Source organism: Anolis carolinensis, chromosome 3 (assembly GCF_035594765.1).
Source record: "Anolis carolinensis isolate JA03-04 chromosome 3, rAnoCar3.1.pri, whole genome shotgun sequence".
Taxonomy (NCBI): domain Eukaryota; kingdom Metazoa; phylum Chordata; class Lepidosauria; order Squamata; family Dactyloidae; genus Anolis; species Anolis carolinensis.
This window is the reverse complement of record NC_085843.1, coordinates 13,474,947-13,495,107: the sequence shown is the minus strand read 5'-3', so window position 1 is coordinate 13,495,107 and position 20,161 is coordinate 13,474,947. Positions and strand designations below refer to the sequence as shown.

General features: G+C 41.8%; 1 protein-coding gene across 26 annotated transcripts in view; it reads left to right on the top strand.

The window, feature by feature from the left end:
• Positions 1-20,161, top strand: part of dlg2 (discs large MAGUK scaffold protein 2) — a 1,295,060-nt gene that overhangs the window by 836,426 nt on the left and 438,473 nt on the right. Inside the window, exon 1 of one of the 26 annotated variants that reach the window (XM_008108153.3) lies at positions 13,700-19,961. The exons of 21 other annotated variants lie outside the window; for them this stretch is intronic. In XM_008108153.3, coding sequence (XP_008106360.2) covers positions 19,605-19,961 — 357 coding nt within the window. In that variant the 5' untranslated portion in view covers positions 13,700-19,604. Of the gene's footprint in view, positions 1-13,699; positions 19,962-20,161 lie in introns of those variants that run through there. 4 more of the 26 variants (XM_016992699.2, XM_062977104.1, XM_062977103.1 and 1 more) reach the window with 4 other exon arrangements.

Sequence of the window (20,161 nt, the reverse complement as noted above, 5' to 3'; positions counted from 1 at the left end):
TTTTTCTGTACCTATGCAATCTTCTTCTATGACTCTACCTGAATGGATTATTTTTGGCATGCACCCTTTTGGAGAATGCCAAATTCATTGCACTCATACTTACTGTGCTTAAATCCCACCTCATAATCATCTTGTTTGATGAGCTGGGAAACTAGTGATTTTGTTACAGTATCTGCATAATTTGTGCTGTATTTCTACTTCTTCCCATCCAATCCTGCAATTATTGTCAATCTGGACTCCTCCAGATATTTTGAGTTAAACATTGCATGAACCCATACAAGCACAGTCAACGGTGAGAAATTATGGGAGCTCTAATCCAATATAAGGGGAGGCATGGTGTAGCACATGGAGCCCCAGTGACGAAGTGTTTTAAAGCACTGAGCTGCGGAATTTGCAGAACGAAAGGTCGCAGGTTCAAATCCCGGGAGCGGAGTGAGTGCCCGCTGTTAGCTCCAGCTTCTGCCAACCTAGCAGTTCGAAAACATTCCAATGTGAGTAGATCAATAGGTACCGCTCCGGTGGGAAGGTAATGGCGTTCCATGCAGTCATGCCAGCCACATGACCTTGGAGGTGTCTATGGACAACGCCAGCTCTTTGGCTTAGAAATGGAGATGAGCACCAACCCCCAGAGTCAGACATGACTGGACTTAACGTCAGGGGAAACCTTTACCTTTACTATGGTGTAGCACTTTGAACATTACACTCAAAATCTGTTTCAATTCCCACTTAGCAATGGAAACCCAATATGTGCCTGTGGGGAAGTCACTCTCCCTCAGCCTCAGATGAAGGTTAAAACACAATCCTCTCCTGTACATGTTTTAGCAAAAAAGACCTTGTGATTGATTTGTCTCACCATCACCACAAATCAAAAACAAGGCACACAACAACAATGTCCAGAATATCTGCAGGGATATTGAATTATCTATCCTAGCTATATCAGGCTTCTTTCCAATAAAATCCTCAAAAATAAGCCATGACTGGCAACAATTGTGGCCTGCCTCATTTCATTAGCTATTTTATTTTAAGTGTTCTGCTTTTTTCACCTTCATTTCAATGTCTCTGTGTGATAATATAATAAATATTTGATGGTGTGTCAACATTTCTGATCTGGAGCCAAAAACACTTTTATGATCCAATCCACTTGTGGTCAGATTCTGCCACAGGAAGATAAGGATCCAAAGGATCTGAACCAGATGATGCCTTTTAAAGCAATGGCTTGAGTCTTCTCAGGGCCCTTCCATACAGGCATATAACTCAGAGTATCAAAGCAGATAATCCTGTCCACGGTATCTGTTTTGAACTGGATTATCTGAGTCCACACTATCATATAATCCAGTTCAATGTAGATTTTATACAGTTGTGTAGAAGGGGCCTCAGGGGTCACATCTAGAGCAGCACCACTGAATCAATTTGTAGGTGATGAGCTACAAATGACTTATGTATAATATCCCATTGTAATAGAACCCATAGAGGTCATTTATTGATGATGAATTATGGAAGATGCAGGTGGTGATACAAATCTAAGAATATCTCCAAATAGCAAATTATCAAAACTATGAGATGTGATACTTGTTATAATTCCAGAGTTACAGGATCACAAAATCATAGAGTTAGTGGATTTAACAGATTAGAGAGATGAGCCAAAACTAACAAAATAATGTTCAGCAGGGACAAATGCAAGATACTAACTTAGGCAGAAAAAATTAAATGCAAAGATACAGAATGGGGGATGCCTGGCTTGACAGCAGTATGTGGGAAAAAGATTCCATGGACAACAAGTTAAACATGAGCCTACAATGTGATGTGGTGGCAAAAAAAAGCCGATGGGATTTTGGCCTGCATAAATAGGAGTATAGTGTCTAGATCCAGGGAAGTCATGCTACCCTTCTATTCTGCCTTGGTCAGACCACACCTGGAATCACACTGTGTCCAATTCTGGGCACCACAACTGAAGGGAGATGTTGACAAGCTGGAAAGCGTCCAGAGGAGGGCAACTAAAATGATCAAGGGTCTGGAGAGCAAGTCCTATGAGGAGCGGCTTAAAGAGCTGGGCATGTTTAGCCTGCAGAAGAGAAGGCTGAGAGGAGACATGATAGCCATGTATAAATATATGAGGGGAAGTCATAGGGAGGAGGGAGCAAGCTTATTTTCTGTTGCCCTGGAGACTAGGATGCGGAACAATGGCTTCAAACTACAGGAAAGGAGATTCCACCTGAACATCAGGAAGAACTTCCTCACTGTGAGAGCTGTTCAGCAGTGGAACTCTCCCCCCCCCCCCGGACTGTGGTGGAGGCTTCTTCTTTAGAGGCTTTTAAACAGTGGCTGGATGGCCATCTGTCGGGGGTGCTTTGAGTGTGACTTTCCTGCTTCTTGGCAAGGGGTTGGACTGAATGGCCAGTAAGGTCTCTTCCATCTCTATGATTCTATGATTCTATGTGGAGATTGCAAGGATCGTGTAGTCCAAAGACTTTCCATGCAGAAATGCACAAATGACTCCTAGATGGACATCAACCACTGCTTAAAGATCTCCAACAAAGCAGAGCCCACCATCCTCTGAGGTATTGCTCTCAAACATCTGTTACCAGAGAGATGTTCTTTATAACATCTCTCTGTCTTGACATTTGAATCTCTTTAAGCCACAGAAAACAATCCTCTATCTTCTACATGACATTCCTTGTATCACTTCTCAAAGTTGATGCCTTCCAACTTTCTGAGCTGCTGAGATGATGAGTTTTATGCCTTTTCCAGAAGAAATGTTGATAAATATGCATATTAGGGTTTATTTAATTGCTTATTTCTGTGCTGTTTTTTTAAAATCATACACTAATGCGGAAACAGCATGGGATCTACTTATGGATAAACAACACCACATGCTGTGTAAGATGATATTGACCAGAAACAGATTGATTCACCCATCCATAATCCCTTTCTTTGTGCCTTCATGAAGCTATAGCTGAAAATTTTTCAAGTAATGAATAGTAGTGAAACCACACGTTCCCGTGGCTTATGATAAATAATTGCCATTAAGAGCAACAGGAGGGATCCAGGAGCTTGCTGTGGAAGGCATGTACCAAAGTCTTAAGCAAATGTTTAGAGATGACAGACCTCTGATCTATTGATAACTGAAAATCAGTGGGAGAAGTTGGCAGAACCACCAGTTTGCTTCATTTGGTAGGTTGCCTATAAGACCAGCTAAATTACAGCTCAAAATGGTCTGAAATGATTGAAACATAAGCAGAGCCCTTGCTAATAATTAGAGCTGACTGTTCTAGGCTACATGAACTATGGATTGACTCCGTATAAGGTATCTTTCTATGTTTCTATGCATGACTTGGTAAGCTGGGAGAAGGGTAGTGAGGAATAGCCTCTTTATGAATCAATTAGAATTAATTTAACCATAGAGAGTAACGATTCATAACGAAATTATAATTGTGATCTGCAAATGGATATGATTGATTTCCAAGGTGTGGAAATTAACAACATGTCTTTGGGGAGATACTGAGTTCTCATACACAGGTGACAGATCACTTAATGGCTTGTTTCCACAATTTGCAAATGAAGCCAAACATAGACTGAAACAGCATGCTTGTTCTCTGAGCCCGCATCATGACATATTTATTGACTTTGGGAAAGAACCTTTTATGTAACACTACAAGGCATTTTGTAAAAGAACATTTGGATCTTAATCAATTTTGGGAGAAGATTTTAAATAAATCTTTATGAATTGCACCAACAGGAGCATCTCTCTTGAATAGGAAGACAGGGGGCAGTGGAGGTGTGCTTTTTCCTACAAGTAGAAGGTAGGTAGGTCGGAAGGAAGGGATCAAAGAGAATAGGAAATGTGTAGCAAGATCTTCTTGAATTGTATCTTCCAGTAGCCTTATCCAGCACAGACAACATGGTGAGGACACTGAGAGATGCAATTCAACAACTGAAGATTTGTACAACTCCCATCCCTAGCTAAACCATTTCCCTGTGTACCATGGTTCCGATCCTGATGGTATACACCACTTTTCCATCTCCATCTCACCATATTTATTTACCATATGTCTCATGATTTCCCCAGCTCTGGGTCCAAGGGGACTTACAATAGTAGGCACAATTAAAAGAAGATGTAATAAGGTGGGCCACCCACATCCACGGGGATTTTGTTCTGGGAAGTCTGTGCAGATAACAACAAATGTGAATCATCATGATCCATACTATTAAATGGTGATGGCATTCGTCCATCCATATGCATATCACCGTCATTTTAGATATTGGCTTGCAATGATCCATGGTCAGTTGACAGTGTGTAGTCTACAGAACCTGGTGCTTGTTGGTGTTCTCCCATCCAAGAACTAACCAGGTTCTGTTTAGCCTCCAAGATCAGAAAATATCTGTTCCCTTTAAGTTACTTAAATTAACCCAGCCTATTCGTAATGGAAAGGTATATTTGCTTCCTTATGCCTTTACAGTATACCAGTGGTTCCCAACCTTTTTTTGACCAGGGACCACTTTGACCAGGGACCACTCTCAAACATTAGTACCAAAAGGTTTACAAATCAGTTTTTGGTCAACTTTAGATTCAGTTTGGTTATTTGGGATGCTGATTCAGAAAATTGCATTGGATAGACAATATCAGCTCTAGTTTTTGATACAGAACATATGCCATACAGTAGTCGCCATCTGCTCGCTCACAAAAAACCATATTTAATATTCTAGAGTTGATGTGGTCTATACAATGCAACTTTCTGGATCAGCACCCCAAATAACCCCAGGAACAGGCCTAAAAACCAAAGCACCCCTGCATCCAGGCACCACATGGAACGGCTGTGTTGGGTAGTCAGCCTCTACCCTCCTGACATCCCCATTGCCTTGACACTATAAGAGTGTTTCGCAAGACCGGTTGCTCTCATTGCAACGGTGTAGTAACGGTGAGGCCGCGGATCGTGTTTTAATTCCTAGGGATCAGTGATGGTCCATGGACTACAGGTTGGGAACCACTACTTTATATTCTTCTCCGGAACCAGTAATGATGGTTGCTGCCACCAAGTAAACACATCAGTTGCTTCCAATGCATAGATTCAACAGAAATCAAAAAGGGGAAAGAGAAACTCTAGCATTAAAACAAAAATTAATGCTTAAATAGTATATTATTGCCATGAGCAAGTAGAGATTCCAACCGTTGTCTCCTGGGAGCTTAACCCAATTCTCAAAGCACTGCATCATACTGACTTGGGTTGGCAATTCAATAGAATAGCTTAATTATTCCAAAAATCTTTTTATCATTAGCTTTAGTTCTTTGTTATTTGCTGCCAAGTTCATTGGTTATCCCTTTAATATATGCTGGAAAGAGCCCCATATTGAGGGAAAATATAAATCAAATAAATTCAAAAATAATATCTTGTGTGCATGCATGCATGTGCAATAGTATGCCTCCAAGTCATTTATTGATTTCAGTCTACCACAAGAACTTCATTGGGTTTTCTTCTGCAAAGAATACTCAGAGGTGGTTTATCATTTCCTTCTTCTGAAAAACAGCCTCCAGCATCTGGCATTCTTTGGCAGGCTCTCATCCAAGTAATAATCATCTTGGCTTAAAATCTTTTTATTGGGGTATTATGACAGCAATGTGCATAATGAATATTATAAGGCTACCATGTGTTCATTCATTAATTTGAGCTCTGTGCATCATCACTATGGGAAAACTGTTCACAGGATTACAGTAGCTTAATCAGAGTGCAATCCTTTGCAAGTACAATCCAAAGAAACTCTCACTGCATCCAATGGGTTTTACTCCTGTTGCATAAGGATTTATTTATTTAAAGTAGTATTTTTAAACTGATCTACATCCCTTGTCCAGTAACCAAAGTAGCTTACTTTCTCTTTACAACAACAACCTTGTGAAGCAGATCATGCTGAGAGATGCAACCTGCTGTATACTCTCATATGTAAGGTCCACCTCATGTATAAATCGAGGATGGCATTGGGGCTAAAGTTATGGATTTTCAAATGACTTGTGGATAAGCCAAGCATCATTGGAGAGGTGACAGCTCCAATGCTACCTCAGAGGGGCTGCCACTATCATTTTGCCACCGAGGCATTCAAAAAGACCTTTTGTATTCAGTTCTATTAAAAAAGGAACCATCTCCTTCTCTAAATAGAGTGATGAAAGGTGAGACCTTAGTCTGTTCCAAGAGAACCTAAAAGAAGCACCAACCTCCTCTACCATTGTGCTTTACTTGCTATACTTACTTACGCCAGTGTGGTCCAACCCGTAGCCCATGGGCCACATGCGGCCCACCAATTTATTTTTGTTGGCCCTTGCCCTTCTTACTGGAAAAATATTTTAATTTAACATTTGGGGAAAAAATCTTCCCCAAATGTTTACCTTCTTACTGCTTTAAGTTTTTAAGAAACGGCCATATAATGGCCATATTGAGCTTCACTCATTCCTATACTAAAGTTTGATTGGCCCTTGGGTAACTAAGGGTTGGACCACACTGACTTAGGTGATCCCTCAAGGATGATTGTCTTCCAGATTTAGTGTTCTGACGGTGGGTACGTAGGTGACTGTGGAGCCCTATTCTTGACCCACATATTCTTCCACAGCGAAGACATTGGTTTCCAGATGGAAGGCGGTCCCAGTCAGGGTTGGCTTGATGCTCCTTCCTCTTGACACATTTCTCCCTTAAGCCCTCCATTCATGCCTCTTCAAACTCCACAGCACTGCTGGTCACAGTTGACCTCCAGCTAGAGCGCTCAGGGACCAGGGCTCCCCATTTCCCTGTGTCTATGCCACAGTTTTTAAGGCTGGCTTTAAGCCCATCTTTAAATCTCTTTTCCTGCCCACCAACATTCCATTTTCCATTCTTGAGCTGGGAGTAGAGTAGCTGCTTTGGGAGACGGTGATTGGGCATTCGGACAACGTGGCCAGTCCAGAGGAGTTGATGGTGTAGGAGCATCACTTCAATGCTGGTGGTCTTCGCTTCTTCCAGTACACTGACATTTGTCCTCCTGTCCACTGTCTACCCTCTGTGATCCTTTGATCAGAAGCACCAAAAACCGCCACAATTTTCCCACCTAGGCATTCAAAAAGGCCAGAAATGATGCCATACTTGACGCAATAAGAAGGGTTAGTGCTTCTTTTAGGTTGTTCCAGGACAGAATCAGGGCCCTCCCAGACAGGCCCAAAATGTGGAACCTGTATCACTTTTTGCCTGAGGTGTCCATATAACACCTAAAGAAAAAGCAAATCATTGCAGAGTGAACTGGGTTTTCCCAGTTTAAGGTAAAAGATAAAAGTTTTCCCTGACGTTAAGTCCAGTCGTGTCCGGCTCTGAGGGTTGGTGCTCGTCTCCATTTCTAAGCTGAAGACCCAGCGTTGTCCATAGACACCTCCAAGGTCATGTGGCCAGCATGACTGCATGGAGCTCTGTTACCTTCCCACCGGAGCAGTACCTATTGATCTACTCACATTGGCATGTTTTCAAACTGGTAGGTTGGCAGGAGCTGGAGCTAACAGCGGGCGCTCACTCCGCTCCTGGGATTTGAACCTGGGACCTTTCGGTCTGCAAGTTCAACAGCTCAGTGCTTTAACACACTTCGCCACCAGGGCTCCCCAGGGAAGGTAGTGATTCTTTTTTAAAATAAGAGTCCAAATACACTGACCTGTGGATAGGTCTACCTGGTTTTGGGAAATGTGGTTCATTTTTCTCAACTAAAATTTTTCTACTTATACATGGGAAGATACATTATTTAAAAATGTATAAGAACTAGGACATTTCTGTGTCTTTTATCCATTAGAAAAGTTGAGTTAAACATTGAAGCACTTCAGTTCAGCAGACGATATTGAATCTAAAAGTCACTGGGGCAGTGCATCCACTCCAACATTTAGTCTTAAAGGAGGAGGAATGCAGGGTGAATTCCAATAGGTTAAAAAGATACTTTGCTGGACTAAAACTACTAAAATCCTCTACTCAGCATAGCCAATGGCTGTGATGCCTGAGGGGAATTGTAGAAGTTGCAGTCCAAAAAAGTAACCCTTCCAGTTTCAGAATTCATGACAGCCCCTGCTGGCAATCCAAGTCTTTATATATGTTTTTAGCCATTTAGGATATTGTTAAAATGTTTGCACAAAATTCAAGTTTTCGTTTCAAACTTCTTCTTTATTCGTCTTACATTTCATTTTCAGGCTGACATATATGCCTTTTGGCTTTTGTTTCAATGTAATAGTCATTCCTTGTACTGTCTGTTTAGACAGAACATCATCTCTGCATCAGGTAATACGTTTTGCACTCTCAATACAATTGCATGTTTGTGTTGCCTGTCAACCTTTTTCTAAGTAGGGCATGAAGAAAAGTTTCATGTGCCTGAAACTCTCCTTCTTTTTATGTCCTGAAGAATTGTCTAAGGGGATCATACAAAGCCATTCAGTTGCTAAAGCTAAGCGTATCAGGCTAACAGGTAAAGTAAAGGTTTCCCCCTGACATTAAGTCCAGTCGTGACCAACTCTGGGGATTGGTGCTCATCTCCATTTCTAAGCCGAAGAGCCAGAGTTGTCCGTAGACACCTCCAAGGTCATGTGGCCAGCATGACTTCATGGAGTGCCGTTACCATCCCGCCAGAACAGTACCTATTGATCTACTCACATTTGCATGTTTTCGAACTGCTAGGTTGGCAGGAGCTGGGGCTAACAGCGGGCGCTCATTCCGCTCCTGGGATTTGAACCTGGCACCTTTTGGTCCACAAGTTCAGCAGCTCAGCACTTTAACGCACTGTGCCAGCAGGGGCTAACAATTCACCTGAAAATATGGTAGGAAAGGAGAATGTTTGGATGAACGCCAAGGCTGGATTATGGGCAGCAGTCCTGTGCGACCATGAGATGAAATCAGAAGTCAGGACGGAAGGGCAAACCCAAAAGTCTAAGCTGAGGGACCATCTGGGAATTTTGAATTTAATTTGCATTCATGTGATTTACATGTCACCTTTCACCCAGAACAGATTCAGAATAGCTTACAAAACTCAAAGAGATATAGATAACACAAAGACAGATGCAAACATTCTGAAAAACATTTATTTTGAACACATGTAGTGCAGCGTACTAGTTGTTGAAACATTGTTCCTTAAAACAGGGAGTTAATTTCCAAAAACAGAACTTAAAAAAAAGTCTTGCCTGCTGTCAGAAGATAGAAAAAGGGGTACAGCCTCACTTTTCTTGGAAGGAAATTCCAGAGTCTGGAAGCAAATAGTGAGAAGGTTTTAGAATCCTGGAATCATAGAGTTGGAAATAACCAAAAGGACTATCAGTCCAATCCCTTTCCTCTCACGTTTACCTGCTGTATTTACCTTGTGAAGAGTTGGAGGATATGCTCTTCCTGCATTGCAGGGGGTTGAACTAGATAGCCCATGTGGTCTCTTCCAACCCTATTATTCTATGATTCTATGAAAGAGCCTGCAGAATATGCCAGAGCTGAAGAAGTTATGACGATTCATGCAAAGTTTAACTGGAACAAGAAATCAATATCCAATCTTTGCTATCCAGGAAGATGGGTAGCCTGTCTTTGGTCGGCACAGTCCATCTGTTGAGAATAAGTGTGAATACACAATACAGTGGAATATTCTAAGATAAAGTTACAAACAATCCTTAAAGTTTTGAGCTCATAACATGAGCAGCCCTAAACCAAAGTAGATTCTCTAAGAAATATAATATAGGAAAACATTGAAAGAAACGATGTGGTGCATTCCTTATCCACAATTCTGAAATCAAAAATTTTCCAGAATCCAAAATTATCCACATGAGTGACTGAAATAATGACACCTCTGGTTTCTGGTGGTTTCTAGTTTGCTTCACAAAGTTATTTAAAATGCTGGATATAAAATCGCCTTCAAACCATGTGTATATAAACATAAATTAATGTCATGTTTAGACTTGGGTTTCATCTTATTTATTTATTTATTTATTTACAGCATTTATATTCTGCCCTTCTCACTCCGAAGGGGGCTTAGGGCAGATCACATTACACATATAGGCAAACAGTCAATGCCTTTTTAACATAGAACAAAGACAAGACAAACACAGGCTACGAGCGGGCCTCGAACTCATGACCTCCTGGTCAGAGTGATTCATTGCAGCTGTTTGCAGCTGGCTTGCTCTCCCACCTGCGCCACAGCATAAAGATATCTCATTATGTACCTGTATTCGAAAATCTGGAAAAATCTAAAATCCTATACACTTCTGGTGCTAAGGGATACTCAATCTGTAATTCCAATTTAGCTTGGTAAAATGGTTTGCTATTTGGATTACAACGATGGAGACTAGGGTTCAACTCCATGCTTGCCATGGAGGCCCACTGGATAACCTTGAGCAAATCACATATCCTCAGCCCAGGAAACCTGGTAATAGATTCACTTTAGAGTTGCCATACATTGGAAACAACTTCAAAAGCACACAGCAAAGGGATGCAAAAACCTCTTAGTCTTGATTTTCTTGTGTTTCCCCAAGTCCCAATTGCATTGTCTTCCTATCATGGTTGGAGAAAGCTTAAAATGCACATTGTATTTCCACATTTCCACAAATGAATACATGTTCTCCAATCTTGTTTGTTTATGCGATTCCGATCTCATATTCTTTTATCCATTCATATTTTACAAGTATCTAATGTTTTACTCACATTTAACATCTCTGAAAGATCCCATAAACTTCAAAAATGTAAAAGTGCTCAAGGCAATTTTCATTTTTTCTTGTAATGCATGTAATACTTCTTCATATGCTGAAATTTTATCCCTATAGTAATTCTGGTTGGGTTTTACTTTGTTTTGCTACAAGAAACAATAAAAAGGAGTGACATAAATTCAAATGAGTGGAGAAATTAAATTTTCTGGGGACATTTTTTCAATTGCCCTAAGGTACAGATACTAGGTTGGTCCAAAATAAACTCTCCTGCATTCTAAATTATGATGCCTATGCTGTTTTTAAACTGTAGTAGGACCGAGGGTATATCTGACCTATTTTTCTCCAAGTGATCAAGGCCCTCAAAGTGTTACCTGACTTGAGGAGCTAGTGTTTAATTTCCTTAAAATCAGTCATTGGATTCATCCAATGAAGACTTGCAGACAGCAATGAAGGTGAAGTAGCCCTACTCATATTGACCAATGATAGTGGGACTTGAAAGTGCAACACATTTGGAAGGAACCAGATTGGGAAAATCTGAGCTACAGGGAGTAGACATCACTATTCTAGTAAGTGGTGGTAAGCTTTTTGGTATTCAGTGTATATTTTCCTGCCTCTTGCTTCAGAAAGCCTGTCAGTAACTTAGCTATGTTTACGCTGGCAAAAGCAAGGCAGATACATCCTGAAGCTGATGCTGGCAGCCTGGACAACATATGTCTATTTCTTGGGGGGGGGGGGGCGTCTATCTTAATAATAATAATAATAATAATAATAATAATAATAATAATACTTCAAAGACTCTGGCAGAAACCAGTGCAGGCCATGCCAAAAGATCTCAGCTGGCATTTGGAAACAATAGACATTGACAAAATTATGATCTGCCAACTGCAAAAGGCCACCCTACTGGGATTTGCGCTCATCATCTGAAAATACATCAGACAGTCCTAGACACTTGGGAGGTGTTCGACTTGTGATTTTGTGAAATGAAATCCAGCATATCTGTCTTATTTGCTGTGTCATACAATAATAATAATAATAATAATAATAATAATAACAACAACAACAACAACAACAACAACAACAACAACAACAACTTTATTCTTGTATCCTGCCACCATCTCCCCGAAGGGACTCGGGGCAGCTCACATGGGGATGAGCCCAACAATAACATAGGTTAAAAACACAGTACATAAATTAAAACCATATAAACAATTAAATAAAACAGCATAAAACACATAATCACAACAATTACTTTAAAAACCTGGCCACAAGTACAGCAGACGTAGAGGGTGAAGTAGTGCAAGACTCTAAGTAGGATTCATGGGGAGAATCAAGGATAAGGGCAAGAGAGACGATCTTATCAAATACTAAAGATCCAAAAAGATATGGGGTAGAGATAAAGTGCAATGAGAAATTGTAAACAAGCTGCCTACTGGCGGGACTATTCACTCCAATGCGCATGTGCTGGCATGGCAGTGCCAGGAGATTTAAGCTTTTTCTTGCATTACTAGTTTGTAAGGTAGCTTCTCTCAGATTGCAATCATAGGGCTAACAACTTAGCAATCATAGGAATCTTTAGACCCGCCACTTTTCCCAGGGTTTTGGAGGGAGAGAAGGAATTTTGTCCTGTCTCACTGTTGGAAGCCTAATAGCAGGACGTGTGGGATTCTCTTTCCCACCTGCACAAAAGCTTCACTTCTCACAGCTTTGCTGGGGGAATAAAAGAATAGTTCCACAGCACAGTTCCTACAACCTTCATGGAGCAAATCAAAGGGACACCTTCCAGTTTGACAGTATTCACAGCAACCTTGCCTGGTAAGGGTCCACTCGGGCTATCCATAACACAGCTTGGAGCCAGGAGTAGGGGCCTCATGCCAGCAGGGTAGAGAAACATTGCCCAGGGAGGGGTCAGAAGATTTCCCAAAGGAAAAAGGGAACAGTTTACCAACAGATGCCTGCCCCTGATAGCAGATTGAGAAAGCTACCAGTTTTCCAAAGTTCTAAAGCATTTGTTAGAAGATTTAAGCCCAAATAAAGAGCTTTGTTGAACTTATTTTGAGCCTCATTAGAACTTTGTGTTGAGAAATCTAAGGGACCCTCCAGCTGAGGCACCCCGGCGTCCCGTTGGGCATACAGAAGGCACGTCCTGTAAACAGTCATTCTTGCAGGCCCAGCGTGCGACAGCACAGCGCACCTGAATATCCATGTCTTTAAATCCTTATGGAAGGTGGCCAACAGTGGTGTCAGTCTAATCTCCCTGGGAAGGGAGTTCCAGAGTTGAGGGGCCACCACCGAGAAGGCCCTTTCCCTCGTCCCCAGAAGATCTTAAGCCCCACAAGGGTTCATAGGGGAGGAGGCGATCATGGAGATAAGCAGGTCCTGAACCATTTATTTGTCTTTATGATTATTGGTGTTATCCTGTATTTTCTCCAAGCTAAGGAAAGTTGAGAGGGGATAAGAATGCTGTTTCCCAGAAAGCGATCTCATATTATTTTGGCTGATTCAGCCCATTCATTTATCCATAGCAGAAATAGTGTCATACCCCTTCCCCATGAAATCAGCATGATGGGGAAGAGCAATCTTGCCTTGTTGATCATATGTCTGGGTATCAGTGCACCAGGCAGGCTTTTCACAGTGCTCCAAGGCTGGTGGGGAAGAGACAACAGTGGTGCTGAATAAAGGGAATGGGTTATCTCCTGCAGTACTGTCCCAGTTGCCCTATGTGTCATACATGATTTGGCCTAGCCCATATGGTCACCATTATGATTGATTCGGGGCTAACTTTGTACTGGCCCTGGATGAAGCAGCCAGTTGTAGACATGGCCTTCTAAATGGAGTTTTTTCAGGTTACATCTATATTATAGAATTAGTTTGGTTTGATATTACTTTTACTACCACGTTTCAGGGAGCCCTTTCCCAGTGCATAATTGTAGTGCTACGGTGCTATGTCCTGGGGCCAGGTTATCTGAAAGACCACCTCCTCCCATATAAGCTTATGTGGCACTTTAGGTCACCAAGAGAAACCTTGTTGGGTGTCTTGCCACTAGGGGTGCATCTCCTGTAGAATTAATAGATTTTGACACCGTTTTAACTGTCATGGCTCAATGCTATGGGATCAGGAGTGTTGTAGTTTTACAAAGTCTTCTCTGACAAAGGAGCTCTCACACCACCAAACTACAAATCCCAGGTTTCCTTGACATTGAGCCATGGCAGTTAAAGTGATGTCAAACTTCATTAATTCTAAAAGGAGGATGTGCTCTCAGTCATCAATGTGTGTTCTGTGAACAGAGAACAAGCTACATTGCCCTTTCTTATGTCAAGAAGAGATGGAGCTTCTTATAAAACATGCTGTGTCCCAATTTTTCTCCAGATTTAAATTCCCCAATCTTGTTGACATAATAACACTCGCGTTCTAGAAATCCACCATTCTTCCTGTTTGTTTGTTTTCTAATTTCCAGACTGTTAAAAACCATGCCACAGTTTTGAGTTTGCAGCTTGATTGAAACAGTGAAATGAGAAATCGTGTCAAATTGCATGATCTTGTGCAGTGAGTGTGTCTGAACTGAGGTGTGGATGAACTTGCTGGATCCTTAATAGATGAAAGATGTGAAAAGGCACACAATTCATGTGCAATTGATGTTTCGAAATTCTACTGCTAATTGAATAGGTCATTTTAGGAGGGCGCATAACTCAAATTAGCAGACCATCTGTGGCAACTCGAAACCCTTCAGACAGCTGAACACAGAAGAGCTCATGTCTGTTACTTGTAGCTTATGAGTCACTGAGGTGGTGAATCTCTCCAGGGTTTTAGTCTGCTTTAATAGAAATATCTGAAATGCTTAATGCTGTAATCAAAATAAGTTCCTCACCTTGGATAGTTGCTCATATTGAACTGATCTGGAGCTCCTTTAAAGAAGACATTTTTGATTGAAATTCCAGAGTTGAGTTGGGAAAAACTCAAGATCACCCAGTGGGTTTCCATGATTGAGTCGGGAGCCAAATCCTGGTTTCCAGAATCATGGTAAACCACTTCAGCAAGTTGGCTGTCAAATGGGTTGTTGTGTGTTTTTCAGGCTGTATGGCCATATTCCAGAAAGATTCTCTACTGACGTTTCGCCCACATCTATGGCAGGCATCCTCAGACGTTGTGAGGTAAATGAAAAAACTAAGCAAGGTAGGTTTATATATCAGTGGAAAGTCCAGGGTGGGGGGGAAACACTTGTCTGTTGGAGGACAGTGTGAATGTTGTAATTAAACACCTTGATTACCATTAAATGGCCTTCCAAGCTTCACATCCTGGCCTAGGGGAATCCTTTGTTCAGAGTCATTAGTTGCCCCTGATTGATTAATGTCTGAAATTCTTCTCTTTTCAGAGTGTTGCTCTTTATTTACTGTTCTGATTTTAGAGGTTTTTTTTTTTAATACTGATAGCCAGATTCTGTTCATTTTCATGGTTTCCTCCTTTCTATTGAAATTATCCACATGCTTGTGGATTTCAATGGCTTCTCTTTGTAGTCTGACATGATAGTTGTTGGAGTGGTCGAGCATTTCTGTGTTCTCAAATAATATACTGTGTCCAGGTTGATTCATCAAGTGCTCTGCTATGGCTGATTTCTCTGGTTGATTTAGTCTGCAGTGCCTTTCATGTTCCTTGACTTGGGTTTGGCTGCCAAATATTCTCTGCTTTCAGTGCTCTGAGAGGTCAGTATGGCATTGGAGGCTAGTGCAGTATAATAGTTTGGGTGTTAGACTGGACTTTGAAGACCAAGTTTGGAATCCTTGCTCAGCCATGGCAAGTCACAGGCTTTGGCCTCGGAGGGAGGCTATAGCAAATGTCTTCTAAACAAATTGTGCCAAGAAACCCCTGTAATAGGTTCACCTTAGGGTTGCTATAAACTGGAAATTATAAACAGTCATAACAAATGTAAATAGCATTTATCATTTATCATTTGCAGAAAGGTGGGTTGGATTTCCATCCGCCTCCATCTTTGATCTGGACAGGAAAATCTGTTCTGCTGTAATAGAGTCTGTTTCCCTGTTTGTTTCAGAACTGCCTCTCTTTCTCTGGTTTCCCAGATGTGCCTTTGTTTCCCATATGCATATTTTGCCCAGGGCAAATGTGTCTTGATGTTTATTTTTAGTCTGGAGGCAGCTGTGGTGATCTGCTTTAATCTGAGAGCAACTTCAGGGACCATGCATGATTTGTTTCAACCCATTTTAATATTTTTCTTACTCCAAATTAATTGACATTTTCTGTCCAATCAGCAGTGGGTTCTACTTAGCTAGCCAGACGTATTGGGACAAGCAGAAGAAAAATTATGTTGCTGTGCCATTATGTGAGAGAAACATAATACAAGGGAATATAGAAGAAATCTTTGATTTCAGAGAATGTCTGCTTTAAAGGGGGGAAATGTGGCATTCTATTATATGTACTGTATATGACTGGCATCAACATCATTTTGAGAAGACTCAGTATCCTGGCAAGGATATGAAACCTGGAACTACTCTTGTGGTTGTTGGCATGGAATTCAGCAAAGAATTCCAAGGAATAATTGAAATTGTTATATATCTGTATTCACCAAGACACTATTGTGATGTTACATTGCATGGACATTTATTGCACACAGATTGATGCAGCAAGGTATCAATGTACAATGGGCATCTAAACACAGACTAGGAAATGCCATACCACAACAGAAGTGTCCAGTGTGCATCACAAATTATGAAGATACACCATAAGTGCACCGTGTATGCTATTGGATGGTCATCTGTTGGGAGTGTTTTGATTGTGTGTTCCTGCATGGCTGGGGGTTGGACTGGGTGGACCTTGGAGTCTCTTCCAAATCTATAGTTCTATGGTGGGACCTTTGGATTTTTCTCTTGCCCTTCTTTTTACAGCCCTCCCCTGCTATCTGAAAATGGTCTCCAGAATATTTTGCATTCTGGAGCAGTCAATTTTAGAAAGCATGCCAAGAGGTCCAGAGAAGAGGTCCAGCACTGAAATCTGGCTTATCAATTTAACATGGGGAGAGGACCAGTCAGAAATAACAGTTTACTTGCACTTAGGGCTGTGGATATGTACTTGAATTTTTAAAAAAATGATCCAAGAGCCCCAAATTCAGTACCTTGGACAGCTCTGCTGAAACTGAGCACTGATACGCTACCTCATTGATGGGAAGGGAAATGCTAGTAAGGAATAAACAGGATAGTTGCAGATATTTAGGATTATAATACAGCGTGGGTGTCAACAGTTCAGCCGCATCAGTTGAATGTTACCTATAGTTCAATGTTGTTCAGTGGGAGAATACGCAAACTGGAGGAATGAACTTGTTTCCTGGACTGTGCTCGGCCCGGTCCTCTGTGCTAATTATAACTCTGCCTTGGGGAGTTGTGTTATCAGCCATGCGTGGGGAAGCTCTTCATCCTCTGGCCAAATAAGATCTTTCCAGAAACAGTTTGCTGGACTTTTTAGAAGAGACAGACAAGAGACAGAGACTACATTATTTAAAAACTTTCAACAAAAAGGCTAAAAAGGCTAATTTCTAATTGGCATCCCTTTTCACCCCTTGCTTCATTGAAGTATGGTTCTACAGTTCTTTCCCTAGAAATTGGCTCATTCTTTTTTAATCAGAGCTGGGATACCCTAGAAGAAGTCTCCATTTTGAATCACTTAGGGATCCACTGGTTGACCTTAGTTTAGCATAGTTTCATGCTCATTTGGACTCAGCCCTTCCATCTCTTATATAGGTAAAGGTTTTCCCCTGACATTAGGTCCAGTCATGACTGACTGGTGGTTGGTGCTCATCTCCATTTCTAAGCCGAAGAGCCGGCATTGTCCGTAGACACCTCCAAGGTCATGTGGCCAGCATGACTGCATGGAGCACCATTACCGAGCGGTACCTATTGATCTACTCACATTTGCATGTTTTCGAACTGCTAGGTTGGCTGGGGCTAACAGTGGGCGCTCATTCCGCTCCTGGGATTTGAACCTGGCACCTTTTGTTCCGCAAGTTCAGCATCTCAGCGCTTTAACGCACTGTGCCACTCTTATATAGGTGATGCAATTACAAGAAGATCGTGCATGGTCTAGTACGTTGAGCATTGGACTATGACAAGCTTGGCCATGGGGCACTTCTGGGTGATCTCACTCTCAGGAGGAGACAAAGGCAAATCTACCACTGAACAAATATTGACAAAAAAACTCAATGGTTGCCAGAAGCTGGAGATGGCATGAAGGCACACAGCTACAATAAAGCACTGGGAAATTGCTTTATAAGAGTTATGCATTGATAAAGTAACAGAATGGCTCTTTCATTGTAAAGTTTTAAAAGCTGGTAATAGGCTTTACTTAGTGCATGCTCTGTTCTTGACAAAATACTTTCCAATTATATATTTATGTGCAACTCATATGTCCATGTGTCTGCACTAAGAGAAAATCCAGAAACCTAGAAATTAACTGGAGAAAAGGAGCAAGGTCCTGATATGTAGGAGTCATACTGGTGGCCCAAGAGGCAGCCCTGACATTGCATGAACCCTCCTTGCAGTTGTATTTGTAGCCTCGATTCCATGGGGTTTCTTGGAAATTCCCTTTCTTCCCCCCACCCCATAAAAAAATAACAGAGTCCCATGAAAACTTTCAGAAATGACAATCTCCTTTTTAAACAGACTGAACTCCTTCTTTAAAAATGCTTTTAAAAACCAAAGGTGCATTGCCAGGTTTTTTGTAATGGGGGAAGCCTGGCCCTTTGTAGGAGGCCCCAAAAGATCCCAGCCAGGGATGGAAATAATATTTGATTTTTAAAAAGTGTCTCTTGAGTATCTGGAAATCCTGGTAAGGAAATTTTTAGATACACAAGTCTTTCTAACACAGGATTTATCCTGGGCAATATTGTACGCGAGTATTTCTGTGTACAGAAAACATAGAAGTATGAATTTTGCTCAGAATGAGTCCTCAACAATACAATTTTCAGCACATACAACAAATCTGCAAATCCTTTCCAGTGCAAAGAGCTCTGCTTCCTGGAGAGAAAAATGTGCACAATTTCTGCAGACTGAGTCCCAAACAGAGAATAGTCTGAAATCTACACGTTTCTGGAGACTTTCTCACAGTAGGAAGAAAACTGCCTGAACTTCTCACTCTTTCCTTTGAGAATGAAACTGATAAAGAATCACATTTTTAATCTGAGGGGCAGAAAATTGGCCTCTGGACCCAAGCAAAATTGCCCACCAGTGCTGGAAACCATCTCAAACAAGATGGTAAATGTAGCAGATAAACACTTCTCTCTCCCCTCTGTGTTTTCCCTAGAGCTTGTCATTTCAGAAGTTCGGCGGTGCAAACATTCCCTTTTAGCTGAGCTCGATACTGCTTCGGATTCCTTCTGTGCAAAATGAAGACTTGTAGGAGATGGCTCTTGGTAGCTCTTGTGTCTATTAACCTCAATTTATCCTAGGCTTATTCTTCATTTTTTTTCAAGGAGGGAATTTTTTTTTTGCCAGGGAGAGAGGTTTCATATCTGCCTTTGCAAACACACACACGCACACACATTTGGATTTTTGTCTGTGTGCCTGGGAGGAGGGAGAAAGCAAGAGGAATTGAGAACAAATTTTCAAGGCTATTTTTTTTATTTTGCTTCCTTCTGTGATTTCTTTCTTCTCCCATCGCCCAACAAGGGGACGTTTTGTAGTTCAGCCTTGCAAGCCCAGCTGCACAGAGCATTGATTGCTTCTGCCTGGAGCAGAGAGGTTGTCAAGTTGCTCTGTGAGTTGAGTCATCTATTGACAAAGAGCTCCTAGCCAGCAGATGATGCTGTGCAGCTCCACTCTCTGGGATCCCACGATGCACCGTTGATAGCAGCTGTCAAAGGTGCTCTGAGGGTCTCTGGAACAAGACGGCCGATCGCATCCTCGGAGGAGAGAAGAAGGCAGGGGAAGAACTTGAGAACAGGGCGCCATGAACGCACACCTTCCAAGGCAGCACAGCTGCTGCCGGGGTCACGACGGGATCGATTCCACCAGAGGGGTGCAGACGCCCCCCAGGGATGCCCCTTGCGCTTGTGGCTGGCAGCAGAACACCAAGGGACGTTGTTACCCTCATCCTCACCCTCACCACCATCACCATCACCAACCCCTGACGCACTCCATTTCCGGACCTCCAGCACTGACTGTGATGCACCCCAGGACTAAGTGTAGCACATCGTGGGACAATGCCCAGAAGAGCCCCCCAAAAACCTTAGGTAGGACGAAGGGGGCAGGAAAGGGTTGGTGGTCGGATTGCACCTGTCCTCACAGCTGGTACCACCAAGGACAGGTGAGTCTTGCTTTCTGAAGTTACCCTCTTTTCCCTCAATCGCAGACTTCCACTGACAGTCAGAGTCTTGGCAAGTTAGTCATTGTCTTTGGGATTGGAAAGTTTTGAAACAAAGGCTCAAGTACTGTTGAGCAGTAAAGGTAAGAAAGAAAGAAAGAAAGAAAGAAAGAAAGAAAGAAAGAAAGAAAGAAAGAAAGAAA